At 37.7% G+C, this 19,162-nt stretch overlaps 1 protein-coding gene across 3 annotated transcripts in view; it reads right to left on the bottom strand.

The window, feature by feature from the left end:
- Positions 1-5,845: 5,845 nt before the first annotated feature.
- Positions 5,846-19,162, bottom strand: part of LOC128701853 (solute carrier family 49 member 4 homolog) — a 44,421-nt gene continuing 31,104 nt past the window's right edge. For all 3 annotated transcript variants that reach the window (XM_053795796.2, XM_053795794.2, XM_053795795.2), the window contains 5 exons: positions 18,980-19,115; positions 14,975-15,083; positions 11,975-12,161; positions 8,808-8,990; positions 5,846-7,494 (listed from right to left, as the gene is read on the bottom strand). In XM_053795796.2, the coding sequence (XP_053651771.1) occupies positions 7,343-7,494; positions 8,808-8,990; positions 11,975-12,161; positions 14,975-15,083; positions 18,980-19,115 (767 nt within the window). In that variant the 3' untranslated portion in view covers positions 5,846-7,342. The remainder of the gene's footprint in view (positions 7,495-8,807; positions 8,991-11,974; positions 12,162-14,974; positions 15,084-18,979; positions 19,116-19,162) is intronic.

Below are 19,162 nucleotides of genomic sequence, written 5' to 3'. Positions count from 1 at the left end.
CACATATACATGGAAGACACTTGATACAGAGTAAACTTTTATTAGACTATTTACACTTCAATGGAAATGGCTGCCTTGTATTCAAATTCAAAGTTTATTTCCACATGATACATTATCAATACAGAAATGGGTGACACTTGAAAATGTTTGCAGAAAGCCCATGGTTATACAGAGCATTTCAGAATTTTTACGTGAATATGTTTTGCTCACTGGGAGTTTTCAATCATTTGATTTAAAAAGTTCCTGAAGAACAAAACTGGTTCTAATAAGATTCCAAATATTGCAAATGCCTAAGTACACATTTGGGGGTTGCCTTTATGTCAATGAAGGGCTCATGATCCAAGGAATTGTAGCCATCTTCTTCTTTGGATCAAACCTCATACCCTCTCATTCTCTAAATGCTATATAGCACTTACGGCTTTAGTGCTTCCACAAATATAATAATAACACTAAAATAAATCAAATTTTGCTCTGGGTAGAGCTTAATTAAGTCATACCACAAAACATTTGATAATAAACTTCACTTAAAGAAAAGCTCTGCAGTGAAACATGTCACATTCTGCCATATTTGGTAGCAACACACACAACACAACAGTCACATATTTAACTTTCAACAAGCTGGCCACATCCCACTGAGGCAGGGTGGCCCAAAAGGAAAAACAAAAGTTTCTCCTTTTAAATTTAGTAATATACAGTGGTCCCTCAATAATCGTCTGGCCTGAAAGTCGTCCATTTCGGAAATAGTCGTTATTTCGTCTAAACATTGGCTCGCAAATGGTCTGTTAACTCGCTAATCATCTTTCGTCCTGGATGCGTACTCACGGCTCTGAGCCGCCTATGCCTCCCTTCCCAGCCAGTGTCCCATTGTTTACCAGTGAGTGATGGTCCCCTCACGTGTTCATACGAAATATTTCATAATATTCCATCCATTTTAGTGCTTGCAAGTGCTAAATAAGCTACCATGGCTCCAAAGAAAGCTCCTAGTGCCAAGCCTTTGGTAAAGAAGGTGAGAAATACAATTGAATTTAAGAAAAACACCATTGAACAATATGACAGTGGCGTACGTGTGGGCGAATTGGCCAGGATGTATAATAAATCCTGTACAACCATATCTTCCATCATAGCCAAGAAAAAGGAAATCAAGGAAGCTGTTGTTGCAAAGGGGGTAAATATGCTGACAAAAATGAAATCACCAGTACTTAAAGATGTTGAGAAGTTATTATTGGTGTGGATAAATGAGAAACAATTAGCAGGAGATAGTCTTATGACGTCGCTTATTTGTGAAAAGGCTAGGCATTTGCATAAAGATTTGGTAAAGAAATTGTCCGCAACCAGTGGTGATGTGAGTGAATTTAAGGCCAGCAAAGGCTGGTTTGAGAGATTTAAGAAGCGTACTGACATACACAGTGTGATAAGGCATGGTGAGGCTGCCAGTTCGGACCAAAAAGCGGCTGAAAAATATGTGCAGGAATTCAAGGAGTACATAGAGGCTGAAGGACTGAAACCTGAACAAGTGCTCAATTGTGATGAAGCAGGCCTCTTCTGGAAGAAAATGCCAAAGAGGACCTACATTACTCAGGAAGAAAAGGCACTGCCAGGACACAAGCCTATAAAAGACAGGCTGACACTCATGTTCAATGCTAATGCTAGTGGGGATTTCAAAGTGAAGCTGTTACTAGTGTACCATTCTGAAAATCCCAGAGTGTTCAAGAAAAACAATGTTATGAAGAGTAAATTGTGTGTGTTTTGGAGATCTAATAATAAGGCATGGGTCACGAGGGACATTTTCGTCGAAGGGGATTCCCCTTCCAAACAGTAATTCAATCTCTCTCCTCCTCCAGTCTTCCATACACTAAGAAGAATCGCCAATAAAGGTAAGTGTTATGCTGTTAATGTTTCATTCATCATGTCCCATTGTATTGTTTATGCACTACATCTATATTTCATGTAAAAAAATTTTTTGTTTTAATACTTCTGGGTGTCAGGAACGGATTAATTGTATTTACATTATTTCTTATGGGGAAAATTGATTTGAAAATCGTCTATTTCGATAACAGTCCCACTTCCAGGAACGGATTATGGACAATATTTGAGGGACCACTGTATACAGGAGAAGGGGTTACTAGCCCCTTGCTCTCGGCAAGGGGCTTACACAGGAAGAATTCAACAGTAACATATATACTACATATATGTATACAAATCATCAAATGAAATCTTCAGTATAGCAGCCTGCTATATAGAGGAATTCGGAAACATGAAGCAAAATCTGTTGGGTATATTGATATAAAAACAATGGACTAAGTCAAATGATTGATGAACAGTTGGCTACTGTTACTATCACAGCAAACAACCTCTTTCTTGATGAGTGAGGCACTTGTGCAACACTTGGGAATCTTCTATAAACCACAACTTCCATTACCAGCCAGCTGCTTCCTTCTATTAGTCTACTATACTGAGGATTCACTGTACAGTATTTACTTCATAGCACCAATCTCTTTTTTTTTTTTGTTTTGCCACAACAACAAAATATGTCAAACTATCTTAAAAGTAAATTTTAATATTATTCCTTATAGACTGATATGTTTACAAGAGGTAATATGACATGCAAATTTTAAATTTTACACCAAAATGAACTTTGCAACTTGGCCTAACTTTCAAGAATCAACACAGTATACACCTAACCTCTCTGAGGCCAGCCTAACCTTGATTAGTATTATTTAACTTTATTGAAATACACTGACTTTTTTATTGATTTTTGTATTTTTAGCAAAAATGAACATATGATATGCTTGTTTGGCAAAATAATCATTGCCAAATAAGCCAAGTGAATTCTAGTTATAAAACACTACAACTTGTTGAAAAAAAAATATATATATATATATTTTTTTTTTTCAACAAGCTGGCCGTCTCCCACCGAGGCAGTATATATATATATATTTTTTTTTTTTTTTAAAAGTCGGCCGTCTCCCACCAATAGAAAAATATTTTTTTTTTTATAGAATAAAAAGTTACATTTGTCTTAATCATCCCTTTAACTGTGGTCGACTGTATATGTACAACAAGTATTTTTCAGCAAACTGTGACTGGAATATACACAGTCTAGCACTTAAAAATACTGCGCTTGTCTCAAAGGTTAGTGAAAGATAGGAATGTATTATTTACTGGCATATGTTACTATATGAACACATGGTATGTGTTACCACATGAACATATGGTATGTGTTACCATATGAACACATGGTATGTGTTACCATATAAACACATGATATGTGTTACAATATTAAACACATGGTATGTGTTACCATACAAACACGTTACCATATGAACATGTGGTATGTGTTACCATATGAACACGTGTTACCATATGAACACATGGTATTTTTCAACTAAGCTACTCAACTACTCATGAAATACTGTAAAAAACCGTAAAACAGAAATTTTAATTAAAACACAAAACCTGTATTTTCAAAAATGTACATAAATAAAATATCTGAAAAGCCCATAGTATGCACAGCATTTTGGGCAACTTAGATTAAAAAGATTACATCAATGTGGTGTTTTCTCAGCTAATAAGTTTAGCACATAGTAATGACATGAAATTAAAATAAGATAGATCTACCTTGCTTTATACAACAAGATGAATTTCTCACTCATGGCACATCAAGTGAATTCAATATAACATATACAATACAGCCTCTCCTCACTTAATGATGGAGTTATGTTTCTAAGACCATGTCGATAAACGAATTCGTTGCTAAGTGAGAAGCATACTATATTGGTAGTGGGTTTGTGTCAACCATCTTCGATATTGTTTTAATGCCACCTTCGCACCATTTATAACATTTCTAGTATATTTTTAAATGTTTAAACAGTAATAAACTGTATACTGTAATTAACAGAATAGAGGAAATCAGCTGTACTATACATTACTATACTGGTCAGAGAGCCCGTTGTAAGTCCGAGTCGTTGTGAAACGATTATGTTACTAAGTGAGGACAGACTGTATAGGGATTCGTTTTGAGACTCTGTAACTTCCACCACACAGGACTGGTCACGTAGTGTTGAACTCTGTCAGCCTGAGCTGGGAGACTTCAGTAAGGTGATGAGGATGCCATCAAGTATTCCACTAAAGGTTCATCAGCTACACCAGCTTCAGAGGTTCCTGAGCTTACCAAACAGGCACTAAATGATTGGACTATATAAAAAGTAAATGAATTTCATCATGAAATAACTGATAACAGTAATAACATTATTGAAAACAAATCACAGAATTCACATTCTGTGATAACTGATAATAAAAATACAAACCCAATAGTGAATCTATAATCCCTAAGCAATACATAATCATTTGAAAAAATTTCACATTACTTACTTTACCAAAATATTAGGAGTATACCAGATAGACACTAAATATTCATATACCAAATATATATGCAAATGGTCAGTCAACAATTGAGCAAAAAATAAATCCAAAATTCAATCAAAGTCCTATCCATATCTGAGCAGGTGGAATTTGTCACCAAAGAACATCATGATATTCTTTACTGCCCACTGGAAGACTTTCCTTATATTTTCTTACAATTTATCTGCCTTTTACTACTGTGATTTTTATCTATGTCTGCTATGAGGATGAAAACAGAAAAGGCACCAGGCTCATGCTCTGGGGTACTGAGCTCTTCACATTACTAAAGTTGGATTTTGTTTAATTTACTACTACTCTGTGTTCTATACAAATAATGGTAATTAACAAAAAAAGGCGTATGACAGGGTGGATAGGGGGGCAATGTGGCAGATGTTGCAAGTGTATGGTGTAGGAGGTAGGTTACTGAAAGCAGTGAAGAGTTTTTACGAGGATAGTGAGGCTCAAGTTAGAGTATGTAGGAAAGAGGGAAATTTTTTCCCAGTAAAAGTAGGCCTTAGACAAGGATGTGTGATGTCACCGTGGTTGTTTAATATATTTATAGATGGGGTTGTAAGAGAAGTAAATGCGAGGGTCTTGGCAAGAGGCGTGGAGTTAAAAGATAAAGAATCACACACAAAGTGGGAGTTGTCACAGCTGCTCTTTGCTGATGACACTGTGCTCTTGGGAGATTCTGAAGAGAAGCTGCAGAGATTGGTGGATGAATTTGGTAGGGTGTGCAAAAGAAGAAAATTAAAGGTGAATACAGGAAAGAGTAAGGTTATGAGGATAACAAAAAGATTAGGTGATGAAAGATTGAATATCAGATTGGAGGGAGAGAGTATGGAGGAGGTGAACGTATTCAGATATTTGGGAGTGGACGTGTCAGTGGATGGGTCTATGAAAGATGAGGTGAATCATAGAATTGATGAGGGAAAAAGAGTGAGTGGTGCACTTAGGAGTCTGTGGAGACAAAGAACTTTGTCCTTGGAGGCAAAGAGGGGAATGTATGAGAGTATAGTTTTACCAACGCTCTTATATGGGTGTGAAGTGTGGGTGATGAATGTTGCAGCGAGGAGAAGGCTGGAGGCAGTGGAGATGTCATGTCTGAGGGCAATGTGTGGTGTGAATATAATGCAGAGAATTCGTAGTTTGGAAGTTAGGAGGAGGTGCGGGATTACCAAAACTGTTGTCCAGAGGGCTGAGGAAGGGTTGTTGAGGTGGTTCGGACATGTAGAGAGAATGGAGCGAAACAGAATGACTTCAAGAGTGTATCAGTCTGTAGTGGAAGGAAGGCGGGGTAGGGGTCGGCCTAGGAAGGGTTGGAGGGAGGGGGTAAAGGAGGTTTTGTGTGCGAGGGGCTTGGACTTCCAGCAGGCATGCGTGAGCGTGTTTGATAGGAGTGAATGGAGACAAATGGTTTTTAATACTTGACGTGCTGTTGGAGTGTGAGCAAAGTAACATTTATGAAGGGATTCAGGGAAACCGGCAGGCCGGACTTGAGTCCTGGAGATGGGAAGTACAGTGCCTGCACTCTGAAGGAGGGGTGTTAATGTTGCAGTTTAAAAACTGTAGTGTAAAGTACCCTTCTGGCAAGACAGTGATGGAGTGAATGATGGTGAAAGTTTTTCTTTTTCGGGCCACCCTGCCTTGGTGGGAATCGGCCAGTGTGATAATAAAAAAAAAAAAAATAAAAAAAAATCTAGCTTCAGCAAAACAAAGAGCTCAGTACCACAAGGCACAGTTCTGGTTCCTTTACTGTTTCTCATGGACAGAACCTCCTTTCACAGGTGAAACATTCTACCAATAAATACTTCTCATTTAGTATCTTCTTACCACTTGGCAGCATTTACACTATACTTGTGCATACAGTAACTGTACATATTTCCAAATGATAATAAATAATGAGAAAGTTTAAATGAGAACAATTCAGTGAATTCTTCAGTTAGAAAAACACTGTATGAAATGAGTGTCATCTGCTATCTGCTTTCCCTCAGATCTGTTAGAATACTGATGCTGCTACAGACCTTAGCAGAGCAAATATGTGAGACCTAGCATTTTCTTTCTCTTACACTTTACTTAGTGGCAAAGCACTTTTCAGTCAATATAATAATCACCCAGCACTACCACATACCTGAATTGTCTGTCAAACTTCATTAAGAAATGAGACAGATGGTGTCACACAGTGAAGGGTGACTTGATCAAACGTATTTTTGTTTAAAACTTAATTGTCATCTCCTGCCAAGGCAGGGAGACCCAAAGAAGAAAACACATTTATCATCATTTATTCAATCACAATCTTTTCAGAAGTGTAATGACATCACAATTCAGATTATCCTCCAACTGAAACATCCTCACTCCTCTTTCAGAGTGAAGGCACTGCCCTTCCAACCTCCACAACTCAAATCTAGCTAACCAGTTTCCACGAATACCTTCATAAAAATTATCATTGGTATATGTTCATTTGGTAAAGGTGTGGCAGGCTCCTGTTTGTTCATTGCAATTTGTTAAAAAATAACTGCAGGTTTTCAATTACAATTTCACTTGTACATAAAATTGATTATGTAGACATAATTTTTTTTTATTTTCAGAATTTAAATTTACAGTGTCTGTAAGAAAATAAAACCCTAATGAATTTGGGAGTTTGACAGTACAGTGTTTGCATTTAGGAAACTCACTATACTCTCTCAAATGGCAATACAAAAAAAAAAAAAAAAAAAAAATGCTATATAAGGAATGAGTTAAAAAACATGAGAAACTCAAAATCAGTAACAATTTTGAGCAAGGCTAAAAATAATTTACATACGCATTTAAACAATGGATTACAAACAGATAAAATAAGACTGTACCAAGAGCTGGAGCTCACCCCCTTAAAAACTCAAATAGGTAGAGTAAATAAGTACTGTACACACTAAATCTTTGGTACATGTAAATGCTAGGTATACTATGCTTGTACCTCTTGCTCATTACTTTCAGTAATCTGGTCACTGGTAGCCTTGTCAACAGATGTCCGCTTGTATTCTTCCTTAACAAAAACCATCAGCAACACTACAACCAAGCCTTGGATGGCTAATATATAATCCATCCATATCACACCTGAAACAAAAAATTATATTGAGATATTTATTTTTTAAGCCCCACCAGTGCATGGAGACTGAGAGGGGTGGGGGAGGGGAACTGAAGTATACTCTGAGGAAGAGGAAGAACTGAAGTATACTCTGAGGAAGAGGAAGGATAGCTTAATTTTCTGCACTGAAAGCAATTCAGTAGCACCATGGCACTGCTCTCAAAGGCAGGGACCAAAATAAGAAATTAAGGACAAAATCAGTACATTAAAACAATTTTTTTTACCACAATGTACATTATCCACAAAATTAGAGTAATAAAGGGAAAGAAACACAGTCACCATCATTCCTTTGCTATCTGCCTTGCTAGAAGTGTGCAGACTTCACAGTTCAAGTATTCATCCAAATCACTTCTCTAACTCTCGAAGAATGAGACACTTGTGCAATATTTGGGAATTTTTACTGAGGAAATATTTCACCAACAGAGAAAAACAATGGAAGATAAGGAGGAATTTGAGATAATAAGTCCCTCAGCCTGGAGTCGATGTACTGTGTCCATCAGTCTTGAGAAATGTACAGCATATATGTGTGAAGAAGTTGCTTATACTACTATACTGCAGTCAGATGAGTAGAAGTAGGAGGCAGAGTCACCAACAGACAAATCCACTAGTGTAAGTAGGTCATGTCTATAGGTTAGGCAAGTGTTGAAGAAATCCCTATATCAATATCCTAAGATGTTGCTGTGTCTGACAGGTGCGATGAAAATGTTTTTGAAAACCAACAAGTTCAAGAATGAGACACTTGTGTAACATTTGGAAATCTTAACTGAGGTAACATTTTTGCCAGCCAGTGGCTTCTTCAGTCCAGTACAGGGAATAACAGTGGAAGATGATGAGGAGTTTGAGGTAATCAGTCCCTCAAAATCATTTCATCACATCTGTCAGACACAACAACATCTTGTGATCTTGGTACAGGGAAAGTTGAGGAAAGGAATATGAACAGAATAGGTACAAAAGAAAAATATTATTAAAATTATAAAATAGAGAGAAGTGTAGTTAAGAAGGGTTTAATAAAGTAGTGTGTAGCATTCTGAACAGTGAGGCATGAATAGCAGTAAGAAATTGCTTTATGAATACAGATAGTAGAGAAAAAGAAGCAAAATTCTATTCTTTTAGTATATAGTACATCAATCATTTCCCACCAAGGCAGAATGACTCAAAGATGAAAATACATTCACTATCACTCTTTCAATAACTGTATTTCAAAACAAATTAAGAAATATCTGATAATAAAATATAATTACTATGAGTTAGCAAAAGAAAAAAAATAAGGTTCCAAACTTACTTTTCATTGGTGTTTGCATAGTAAGGAGGAATGTAGCACTGACTATGTTCCAACACATTGTAAGAAATGCTCCTACTACCCCCTCTGGTACAGGGTAGGCCAATTCCACTGCTAATTCAAAGAATAATGGCGAACAAGCGTAGTTGAAGGATGCTCCTATAATCACACTGACGAATAAGTAAACTGCAAAAAATCATAAATTATTAGGATTCCATTGATATAACACTTAAGGTGCAGATCACAAAATGGGTTGGGTTGGAACTTATAGGCAGTGAGTTTTAGGATTCACTTACTACGAGTTCAAATCCCACCCATTCTGTGATTTATTTGCAATTGTGTTATTATGATTTTGGAAGTCATTGAAGGCAGAGTATATAGTTTAAGTCTATTAATTATTAAAGTATAAACAAAATCCACTTTAATCAAATGACTCAAATTCAAGAATTGGAAAACAGAGCAAATATTTTCAGTCTAGCTTGTGACCCTCTTCAAGCAATGAAGCACTGACCGTTATTCATTTATTCATTATGTTCATTGATTTTACAGCTCTTCCACAGTTTTTGCACAGCAGTTTCATAAGGGAAAAGCAACCAGCACCACATTTTAAGATAAGTATTGTATGCACTGTGCATTTATTTTACTTTGTTCTTTTGTGCATTGTTGTATTGAGCACTTAACCCTTTCAGGGTCGCCAGGCCCTCTCTGCCCAAATTTAAAAAAAAAAAAAAAAAAATTATTTTTTCTTATGAAAAAATAGAGAATCTTTTCCCGATTGTAATGACACCAAAAGTATGAAATTTGATGGAAAACTTACGGAATTATGCTCTCGTGAAGTTAGCGGTCTCGACAATGTTTACGCATCAGCGATTTTGCCCACTTTGAGCTCTATTTTCGGCCAATTCCAGTGTACTAGTTGACAAAAATCATAAATATTTTGCTAGAACTTTATTTTTTCTATCGAATGATTACAAGAAACCACCCATTTACCGATTTCAACTATCCAATAAAGTGGTCAGAATTTAGCAATTTTGCCAATTTCACACAAATTTCAAAAGATGCCAATTTCCAAATAGGGTCCAGAATAAACAAGAAAGACATTCCTGGCTCTAAAATAACAAGTTCTCTGTTCGTCAGTCACATCCCCAGGCCCCTCTTATATTTCTTTGGCTTTCCACTTTGAATTTTTATTCTTACAAAAAAAAAAAAAGATTTACTGTTATGCAGACTACTGCATTAGTGTAGAAATGATATAAATATTATCGACGCACTTGTGAAAGAATATTAGACTCACCAGTTGATGTGTATTGGACGCTTGACATGATTTGTTTACTTTTGAACTTTGGTAAAAATCAAACATTTCTGCTACTTTGAGCTCAATTTCAAGGTACTTTTCATTGTAAAACCAGCCAAAATCATCTCAATTTCTGTAATATGTCTTCCATTCTATATAATGAGACCAGGAAAACTACAATACAACCATAAATACCATAAGAAATTGCAGTGCAAAGTCGCTGTTTTAATCCAAAAACACGGTCAAAGTTTTTTTTCTCATTACGCACTGTGTGCTGCAGGATTTTTTTTATACTGTGCACACTGACCACATAGACCCATTCTTTCATATGTAGGCCTACCAGCTTTCTCTCACTAGATTTGAGGGAGCTAGAATTTAAGCGTACTAGCACGTCAAAAACCCTGGGGTGTAAGCCGTACTAGTACGGCCGAAACCCTGAAAGGGTTAATATATGATAGTGTAAACATGTTATCAGGAGTTTTAGATGAAATCGAGATTGAAATAACTGCTCTTTTCCACCCATCAGCGATTTTTGCTTATTGCATGGAATCAAAGAGCCAAACAAACAAGGCCCTGCTGTATTCTAAAAGTTGGTTAATATTTTTTTAATTTACATTACCCTATATTAAGATCACTAACATTAATCTTAAATGATGTACAGTACAACCCACAGCCTTCCACCTCTGGTGCTGGGCCGTCGTTCAGTTGTACCAGAATCAAAGAGGAAACTCCTATTTTCCAAAATCCCAGACTCAGATGTGAGCATTGGTGATGATAATGATAGTGATTATGAACTACAAGCTCTTCAAACTTGTTCCAAGAATGGAGCAGGAGGAGGAGGCAGAGGAGGAGGAGGCAGAGGAGGAGGAGGCAAGAGGAGGAGGAGGCAAGAGGAGGAGGAGGCAAGAGGAGGAGGAGGCAAGAGGAGGAGGAGGCAGAGGAGGAGGAGGCAGAGGAGGAGGAGGAGGAGGAGGAGGAAGAAGAAGAGGAGGAGGAGGAAGATAGGGTTAATCAGCTACTGCACAGAAAACTGGAAAAGCATCAGTATGGTGAAAAAGACAAAATTTCAGAGAGGAACTTTTATTGAGAGGCTTTGTCTGAGGACAGGTTTCTTCAGTCAATGATTGTCTAAAGCAGTCTGTCCACAGATGAAATGCCTTGATAAAGTTCCTCTCTGTAACTGTCTTTGTCACCACCTGTCAGCTTTGCCACATTTGTTCAGTATGTTTGCTCAAAATGCTGACTTTGCTCTTGGTACACAGGCACAGTAACCCGCAATTTAATGAATTCTGGAAATATGGGCGAGTTGATTCACCAACAACAGACAGTCTGTTAATTACAGAATTGTTTGTTGTTGTTACTATCATGGACACACAATCTCATCTCTATCCACCAAAATAGCCATCACTAGCCATCCGCTCCAACTACTAGTCAATTAAATCGAGGTTTTGCTGGTAATTTTAATGCACGCATTCTCGTAGGAATACAGCAGGCATGTGTGAGTATGTTAAATAGGAGTGAGTGGAGACAAATGGTACTTGGGACATGATGAGCTGTTGGAGTGTGAGCAAGGTAATATTTTGTGAAGGGATTCAGAGAAACTGGTTAGCCAGATTTGAGTCCTGAAAGTTGGAAGTACATTGCCTGTACTCTAAAGGAGGGGACTGGAATATCTGCTGTTTGGAGGGACACCTGAACTGTCGTATCTGTGCAGCTATGGCAAGAAGGTAATAGTGCAAATGATGGTGAAGTTTTCTTTTTCAGGTCACCCTGCCTCGGTGGGAGACGTGTTAAAAAAAAATTCTAAGAATACAGGTGAGGTGAATGAACAGTAACATTAACCTGAAATGAGTGCAGCAAGAAGATAATACCGTACCTTTGTTGTAGGGAAGACATTCATTCATGATCAGAAGAAACCATGTGAATCCTAATGTTGCAATTACCATCAGTGTTATAATAGTCAGCTTCATGTAGCCAAACAAAATATCTGACAATCTGGCGCATAATAAAGCCATCACAACACCACCTAGCGTCACATAAACACCCAACCAGCTGGCCTCATCCTGAAAGGAATGCCAACACATTTAGTGCACTAATTAATATCGACATTCATTAGAAAGATCGTTAGGATTTTTTTTTTTTTTTTAACAAGTCGGCCGTCTCCCACCGAGGCAGGGTGACCCAAAAAAGAAAGAAAATCCCCAAAAAGAAAATACTTTCATCATCATTCAACACTTTCACCTCACTAACACATAATCACTGTTTTTGCAGAGGTGCTCAGAACACAACAGTTTAGAAGCATATATGTATAAAGATACACAACATATCCCTCCAAACTGCCAATATCCCAAACCCCCCCTTTAGAGTGCAGGCGTTGTACTTCCCATTTCCAGGACTCAAGTCCGGCTATATAAAAATAACTGGTTTCCCTGAATCCCTTCACTAAATATTACCCTGCCCCCACTCCAACAGATCGTCAGGTCCCAAATACCATTCGTCTCAATTCACTCCTATCTAACACGCTCACGCATGCTTGCTGGAAGTCCAAGCCCCTCGCCCACAAAACCTCCTTTACCCCCTCCCTCCAACCTTTTCGAGGACGACCCCTACCCCGCCTTCCTTCCCCTACAGATTTATACATTCTCCATGTTATTCTACTTTGATCCATTCTCTCTAAATGACCAAACCACCTCAACAACCCCTCTTCAGCCCTCTGACTAATACTTTTATTAACTCCACATCTTCTCCTAATTTCCACACTCCAAATTTTCTGCATAATATTTACACCACACATTGCCCTTAGACAGGACATCTCCATTGCCTCCAACCGCCTCCTCACTGCTGCATTCACAACCCAAGCTTTGCACCCATATAAGAGTGTTGGTACTACTATACTTTCATACATTACCTTCTTTGCCTCAATAGGTAACGTTTTTTTTGTCTCCACATATACCTCAACGCACCACTCACCTTTTTTTCCTCATCAATTCTATGATTAACCTCATTCTTCATAAATCCATCCACCGACACGTCAACTCCCAAGTATCTGAAAACATTCACTTCTTCCATACTCCTCCTTCCCAATTTGATATCCAATTTTTCTTTATCTAAATCATTTGATACTCTCATCAAGTATATTCTCAGCAAACTCACATGAGCATCAAAAGAAATTACACATTTCCTTACAAATTTTTACCAAAAAATAACAGCATACCAAACACGCAGAAAAAAAATTAGCTATAAAATTACCTCTATACTCCCTTATTACAAAATGTATATACTGAAACACCGAAATGTTGTCATAACTCCGAAATGTTGTCCTTCTCTCAAGTGAGTTATTTGTGCACAGTTCCAGTCACATTATTGTGCCTTTTTATTCAGTACATAATTGTGAAAGGAGCAAAACAAGGATATACTGGAGGAGGACACCAAAGTACTGTACACTCAAACCCACAAATCAGCAATCTCCAAATTTGTGCTTCGATTATACATCCACTGTTTTTACTTAAGGGCTCCATGGATATAATTGCAATAACTAGCTTTTTTCTTTATTCTGGTTTTGGCATGAAAACAATACATTCGCAGAGATGCTCAAATGACTGAATTTTTTTTTGGCAAATTCCAAAAGGCAAGAATATCCAGTTTGACATGTAGAGAGGATGGAATGAAATAGAATGACTTCAAAACTGTATAAATCTGTAGTGGAGGGAAGGCAAGGTAGGGGTCAGCCTAGGAAAGGTTGAAGGGAGGGGGTCAAGGAAGTTTTGTGTACGATTTGCTTGGACTTACAGCAAGCATGCATATGTGCGTTAGACAGGAGTGAATGGTGACAAATTATTTTTAGAACTTGACATGCTGTTGGTGTGTGAGCAAGGTAACATTTATGAAGGGATTCAGGGAAACCGGTGGGTTGAACTTGAGTCCTGGAGATGGGAAGTACAGTGCCTGCACTCTGAAGTGGTGTTAATGTTGCAGTTTTATTACTGTAGTGTGAGTGCCTCTGGGAAGACAGTGATGGAGCGAATAATGAAAGTTTTTCTTTTTCGGGCAACCCTGCCTTGGTGGGATATGACCAGTGTGTTAATAAATTAAAATAATATCTTTATTTCTACAAGTATATATACAAGGTATACAGGTCTAGCTGACATCAATGACATATTACTACATAGAACGCCGCTTATTATGCAGAGTATTTCGGACAAATTAGGTCAGTTTTGTTCCGGGATGTGACCCACACCATTTGACTAACACACAGGTACCCATTTTACTGATAGGTGAACATAGACAACCGGTGTAAGGAAACATGCCCAATGTTTCAACCCTTGCAGGGAATCGAACCCAGATCCTCACCCTGTGAAGCAAGAACTTTTGCCACCAGGCCATGAGCCACTGTGGCCACTATGCATAACAACTACACACAGCTACAAAGTCTAGTGGCTAACCAAGCAAACAAAATGGCCTTTAAATTGAAAACCAATTAGAGGATTTCATTCAAAATGTGCTCACAGGAATTACCAAGTCAAATTCTCTCCTCTTTCAGGGCATTCCTTCTTATGCATGTCAATATTAGAGATTGGATCAATATTTAAAGTGATAAGGTACCTGACAAAATTAGCCAAAATCTGAAAAAAAGTTATGTGCGGGTTATTTGTCCATTGCTCCAGTCACGGTACTATCATTTCTATACTGACAAAATCTAGTGGTACTGTACTGTATAATTTTAGCTTCAAAGGAACATCTACAAATATGACCTTAGCAATTTTGAGGCTTTACTGTGCAACAGATTAAGCAAAACCTCAGGAAATCAATTAAAGTTGAAAAAAAATTACATCAAAATAACTAAAGTACTGTGTTACTACCCAACTTGTAGACTAACCTGTGAGATACCAAAAGGTGCTACATTAATGTCAAGGACGCTGGACCAGGCCACGTTGATTCCAAGGGTAATACTGTATGGCACCACCAGCATCCAAATATTTCTGTTGCTGAAATATACAGCTGTTTATATTATGGTACTAAAGTCACTCATGGTGAAAACTTTCTGTACAGTAAGTAAATTATGAAATATATTGCAATACAAAGTATAAATCATGCCCACAGGATTAGCAGGAGATGAAGTCAGAGTTTGCAATAAATAAATGTTGCAAGGCAGAAAAGAATAAGTGGTACCATAGCCAAAATTTGGGTTAATAAACAAACTGATTCCTTAGTGTTTCATCTGACTGTGGGAATGTGTAGATATTGTCTTGTCTATTGCAAATTACACTCAGAGCCCCATAACAAAGTAATATGCAAAAACTTAAGCTTCATAGCTCCAATCTCTCCCACACCTGCATTCTTCTCCATTGCATACATTTACTACTTATTTTTTTCTTCCATGCAATACTTCATGTCACAGAAACTACAAAGGGGATGAAATGATACTGAATAGCAAATATGTATGGTACAGGTACATATAAATACATTTTGAAGTCAGTGTGTACAAACATGAATGTAGTGATCAAGATTTCTTTAGCATAACAGGAAGATCAGCTGAAGCCAATCCCTAACTCAGGGCTTAGGGCTTTGTTCAGGGCCAGGACATAAGTGTATAGTATCCCCTATACACTTTTATCCTGGCCAATGAGTCTTTCTAGAAATTTGGTTTTCACATTCACCATCAAATAGGCTAAGAGTTTCCAGTCTATGCTACAGTTTTTCGACGCACCTGTTTTTCAGAATACAACTGCCTTCTCATGGAATTAAAGGAGCTAATAAAAAGATACCTAACTGTTTGTCAAACATGAACACACAATACAATATTACAATGTATGAAAGATTACTTTCCGTGATGTGGTTCAATAAACTGTGTTGACCTCTGTCACCTCATATTAGCTGTTCTGACTCAGCTGGTTTTTTGAGCCAGCCTCAACTATAAAAAAGGTGTATCTGGATAAGAAAGAAGGGTAGAATGGAGCAAAATAGACTGAAAAGTGTTAAGGAGGGCCAGCTGGTGGTATCAAGGTATTTCAAAAGGTAGCAAATAGTTTTTCGCATTTCAAAATGTTATACAGTACTGTATTATAACTATGTAATCTAGGGGATATTTTCAAGAGATCTTGCTGAATGGTAAGAGAACAAACAACCTGATTCTGTCAAGTATTAGAATGATGACAAGGGGCAAGGTCATGAATGTTTTAAAGTACATTCAGCTGAAATGAACATTTAGAGCATTTGCAGTTTAGGCAGACTGAACTTATGATTCTGACATATTTAGTCTTCATCACAAATGCTCATGATACAAATTTGTGATAACACAAAGTTTTGTTGCTTTTGTAGCTGGTGTGAGTGGGTGTAGATGCAATGATCAAGACCCTTCTGCCTAGCACAGCACTGACCACACTTTCATCTTTAGTTCACCTTACACCTTCACTTGTAATTCACTCTCTTGATGGTGAGTACTCTGACCCACAAAAAATTATAACTTCCTTTTTGTAAAGTAAAAGGACACAAGTGCAATTAATGTGATATTTTATTGTGGCAACGTTTCGCTCTCCAGGAGTTTTGTCAAGACGTTACAAACAATATGTGGACACAAAGGGTATACATAGGCTTAAGAGTGAGGTGCAGTGTTAGTGGTGGTAGTGGTGGTAGTAGTAGTAGTAGTGATACAGTATGATAGAACAATTAACTTGCACATGTGGAAGATAGCAATTACCCAGGGAGTTACTACTGTCCTGCCAAACGAATGTGAAATGGAAACCTGTCACTGTTTTACACAATGGTAGGACTGCTGGTGTCTTTTCGTACTGTCTCATAAACACGCAAGATAACAGGTACATCTTGCTACTTTTACTTATATTTAGGTCACATGTGTACATGTACACATATATGGATACAAGCCTATCTGAGTTTTCTTCTATTTTCTTAATAGTTTTTTTTAACATGCTGGCTATCTCCCATAGAGGCATGGTGACCCCCCCCAAAAAAAAAACTCTTTCACCATCATTCACGCTATCACTGTCTTGCCAAAGGCGCACAGATACGACAGTTTAGACGTCCCTCTAAATAGCAAAGACCCCAAACCCCTCCTTTAGAGTGTAAGAATTGTTCTTAATTATTTTTCTTTCATCTCCCTGGGAAAGTGGAAAAGAATCCTTCCACCATGAGCCATGCATGTCGTAAGAGGTGACTAAAACACCTGGAGCAATGGGCTAGTAACCCCTTCTCCTGTATAAATTACTAAATGTAAAAAGAAGAAATATTTTCATTTCTTTTTTGGGTCACCCTGTCACGGTGGAAGATGGCTGGCATTAGAATAATAATAATAACAATAATAATACAAGTTAGATATACTGTAACTAAAATTAAGGAAAACAGCAAAGAGTAGAATAAAAGTTATATTTAATGAGCCAAAAAGAAATTTGTTTCAAAGAATTAAAAAGCTAAACTACTTCAACACACATTATATTATTTTTTTATTTAAATTCAGTTAACCCTTAACCCTTAAACTGTCTAAATGTAGATCTATGTTCACGTGCGTAGTGCTCCGACCTTGATTTTCCCCATTTGAAAGCATGTAAAAAAAGGTAGATCTACGTTCGGAGCCTGCCGCACATCAACGTATAGCTACATTTGGACAGTTTAAGGGTTAAACTGTCCAAACGTAGATCTACGTTCATGTGCATAGCGCTTCGACCTTGATTTTCCCCATTGGAAAGCAAGTAAAAAAAAAATGTAGATCTACGTTCAGAGCCTCCTGCACGTGGACGAAGATCTACGTTTGGACAGTTTAAGGGTTAATAATTTTGGCTTGTTACTCATAGTAATGCTAGGGAGAAAAAATAAGTTTATCTCAGTACTAAGTAGAGATTTTCTGAAAGTACATGTGATCAAAATCAAAGTTCACTTATTTCAAAAAATATAAAGTTACACATGTCTAATTCATCATCTTGTTGATACTTTTTTTTTTTTTTTTTTTTTTTTCAACAAGTCGGCCGTCTCCCACCAAGGCAGGGTGACCCAAAAAAGAAAGAAAATCCCCAAAAAGAAAATACTTTCATCATCATTCAACACTTTCACCACACTCGCACATTATCACTGTTTTTGCAGAGGTGCTCAGAATACAACAGTCTAGAAGCATACACATATAAAGATACACAACATATCCCTCCAAACTGCCAATATCCCAAACCCCTCCTTTAAAGTGCAGGCATTGTACTTCCCATTTCCAGGACTCAAGTCCGACTATATGAAAATAACCGGTTTCCCTGAATCCCTTCACTAAATATTACCCTGCTCACACTCCAACAGATCGTCAGGTCCCAAGTACCATTCGTCTCCATTCACTCCTATCTAACACGCTCACGCACGCTTGCTGGAAGTCCAAGCCCCTTACCCACAAAACCTCCTTTACCCCCTCTCTCCAACCCTTTCGAGGACGACCCCTACCCCGCCTTCCTTCCCCTATAGATTTATATGCTTTCCATGTCATTCTACTTTGATCCATTCTCTCTAAATGACCAAACCACCTCAACAACCCCTCTTCTGCCCTCTGACTAATACTTTTATTAACTCCACACCTTCTCCTAATTTCCACACTCCGAATTTTCTGCATAATATTTACACCACACATTGCCCTTAAACAGGACATCTCCACTGCCTCGAACCGCCTCCTCGCTGCTGTATTCACAACCCAAGCTTCACACCCATATAAGAGTGTTGGTACTACTATACTTTCATACATTCCCTTCTTTGCCTCCATAGATAACGTTTTTTGATACTGTATACCATTAATACAATGAAACCTTCTTGTTTAAATGTGCATTTTATTTTCAAAAATCAAGCCATCATAAAACCAAGTGCTAGGCACTAAGATTGTCAATATAAACAGACTACCAACCTCAAGAGCATTTTTATATCCTTCACAAATGGACTCGGATGTTCATGGACGAACGAACTGAGAGATGGAGGTTTCCTGGGTTTGTCTGGGAAGTATGATACAACCCCAAGGAAGAGGGAAATACATATGCCTGCAGCTGTAATGAGGAAAGATTAAGTGCATTCCTAGTATAAGATTAACTGA

Source organism: Cherax quadricarinatus, chromosome 69, assembly GCF_038502225.1.
Source record: "Cherax quadricarinatus isolate ZL_2023a chromosome 69, ASM3850222v1, whole genome shotgun sequence".
NCBI lineage: Eukaryota > Metazoa > Arthropoda > Malacostraca > Decapoda > Parastacidae > Cherax > Cherax quadricarinatus.
Note: the sequence above shows the minus strand (reverse complement) of the source record. Positions and strands in the feature narration are given on the sequence as shown.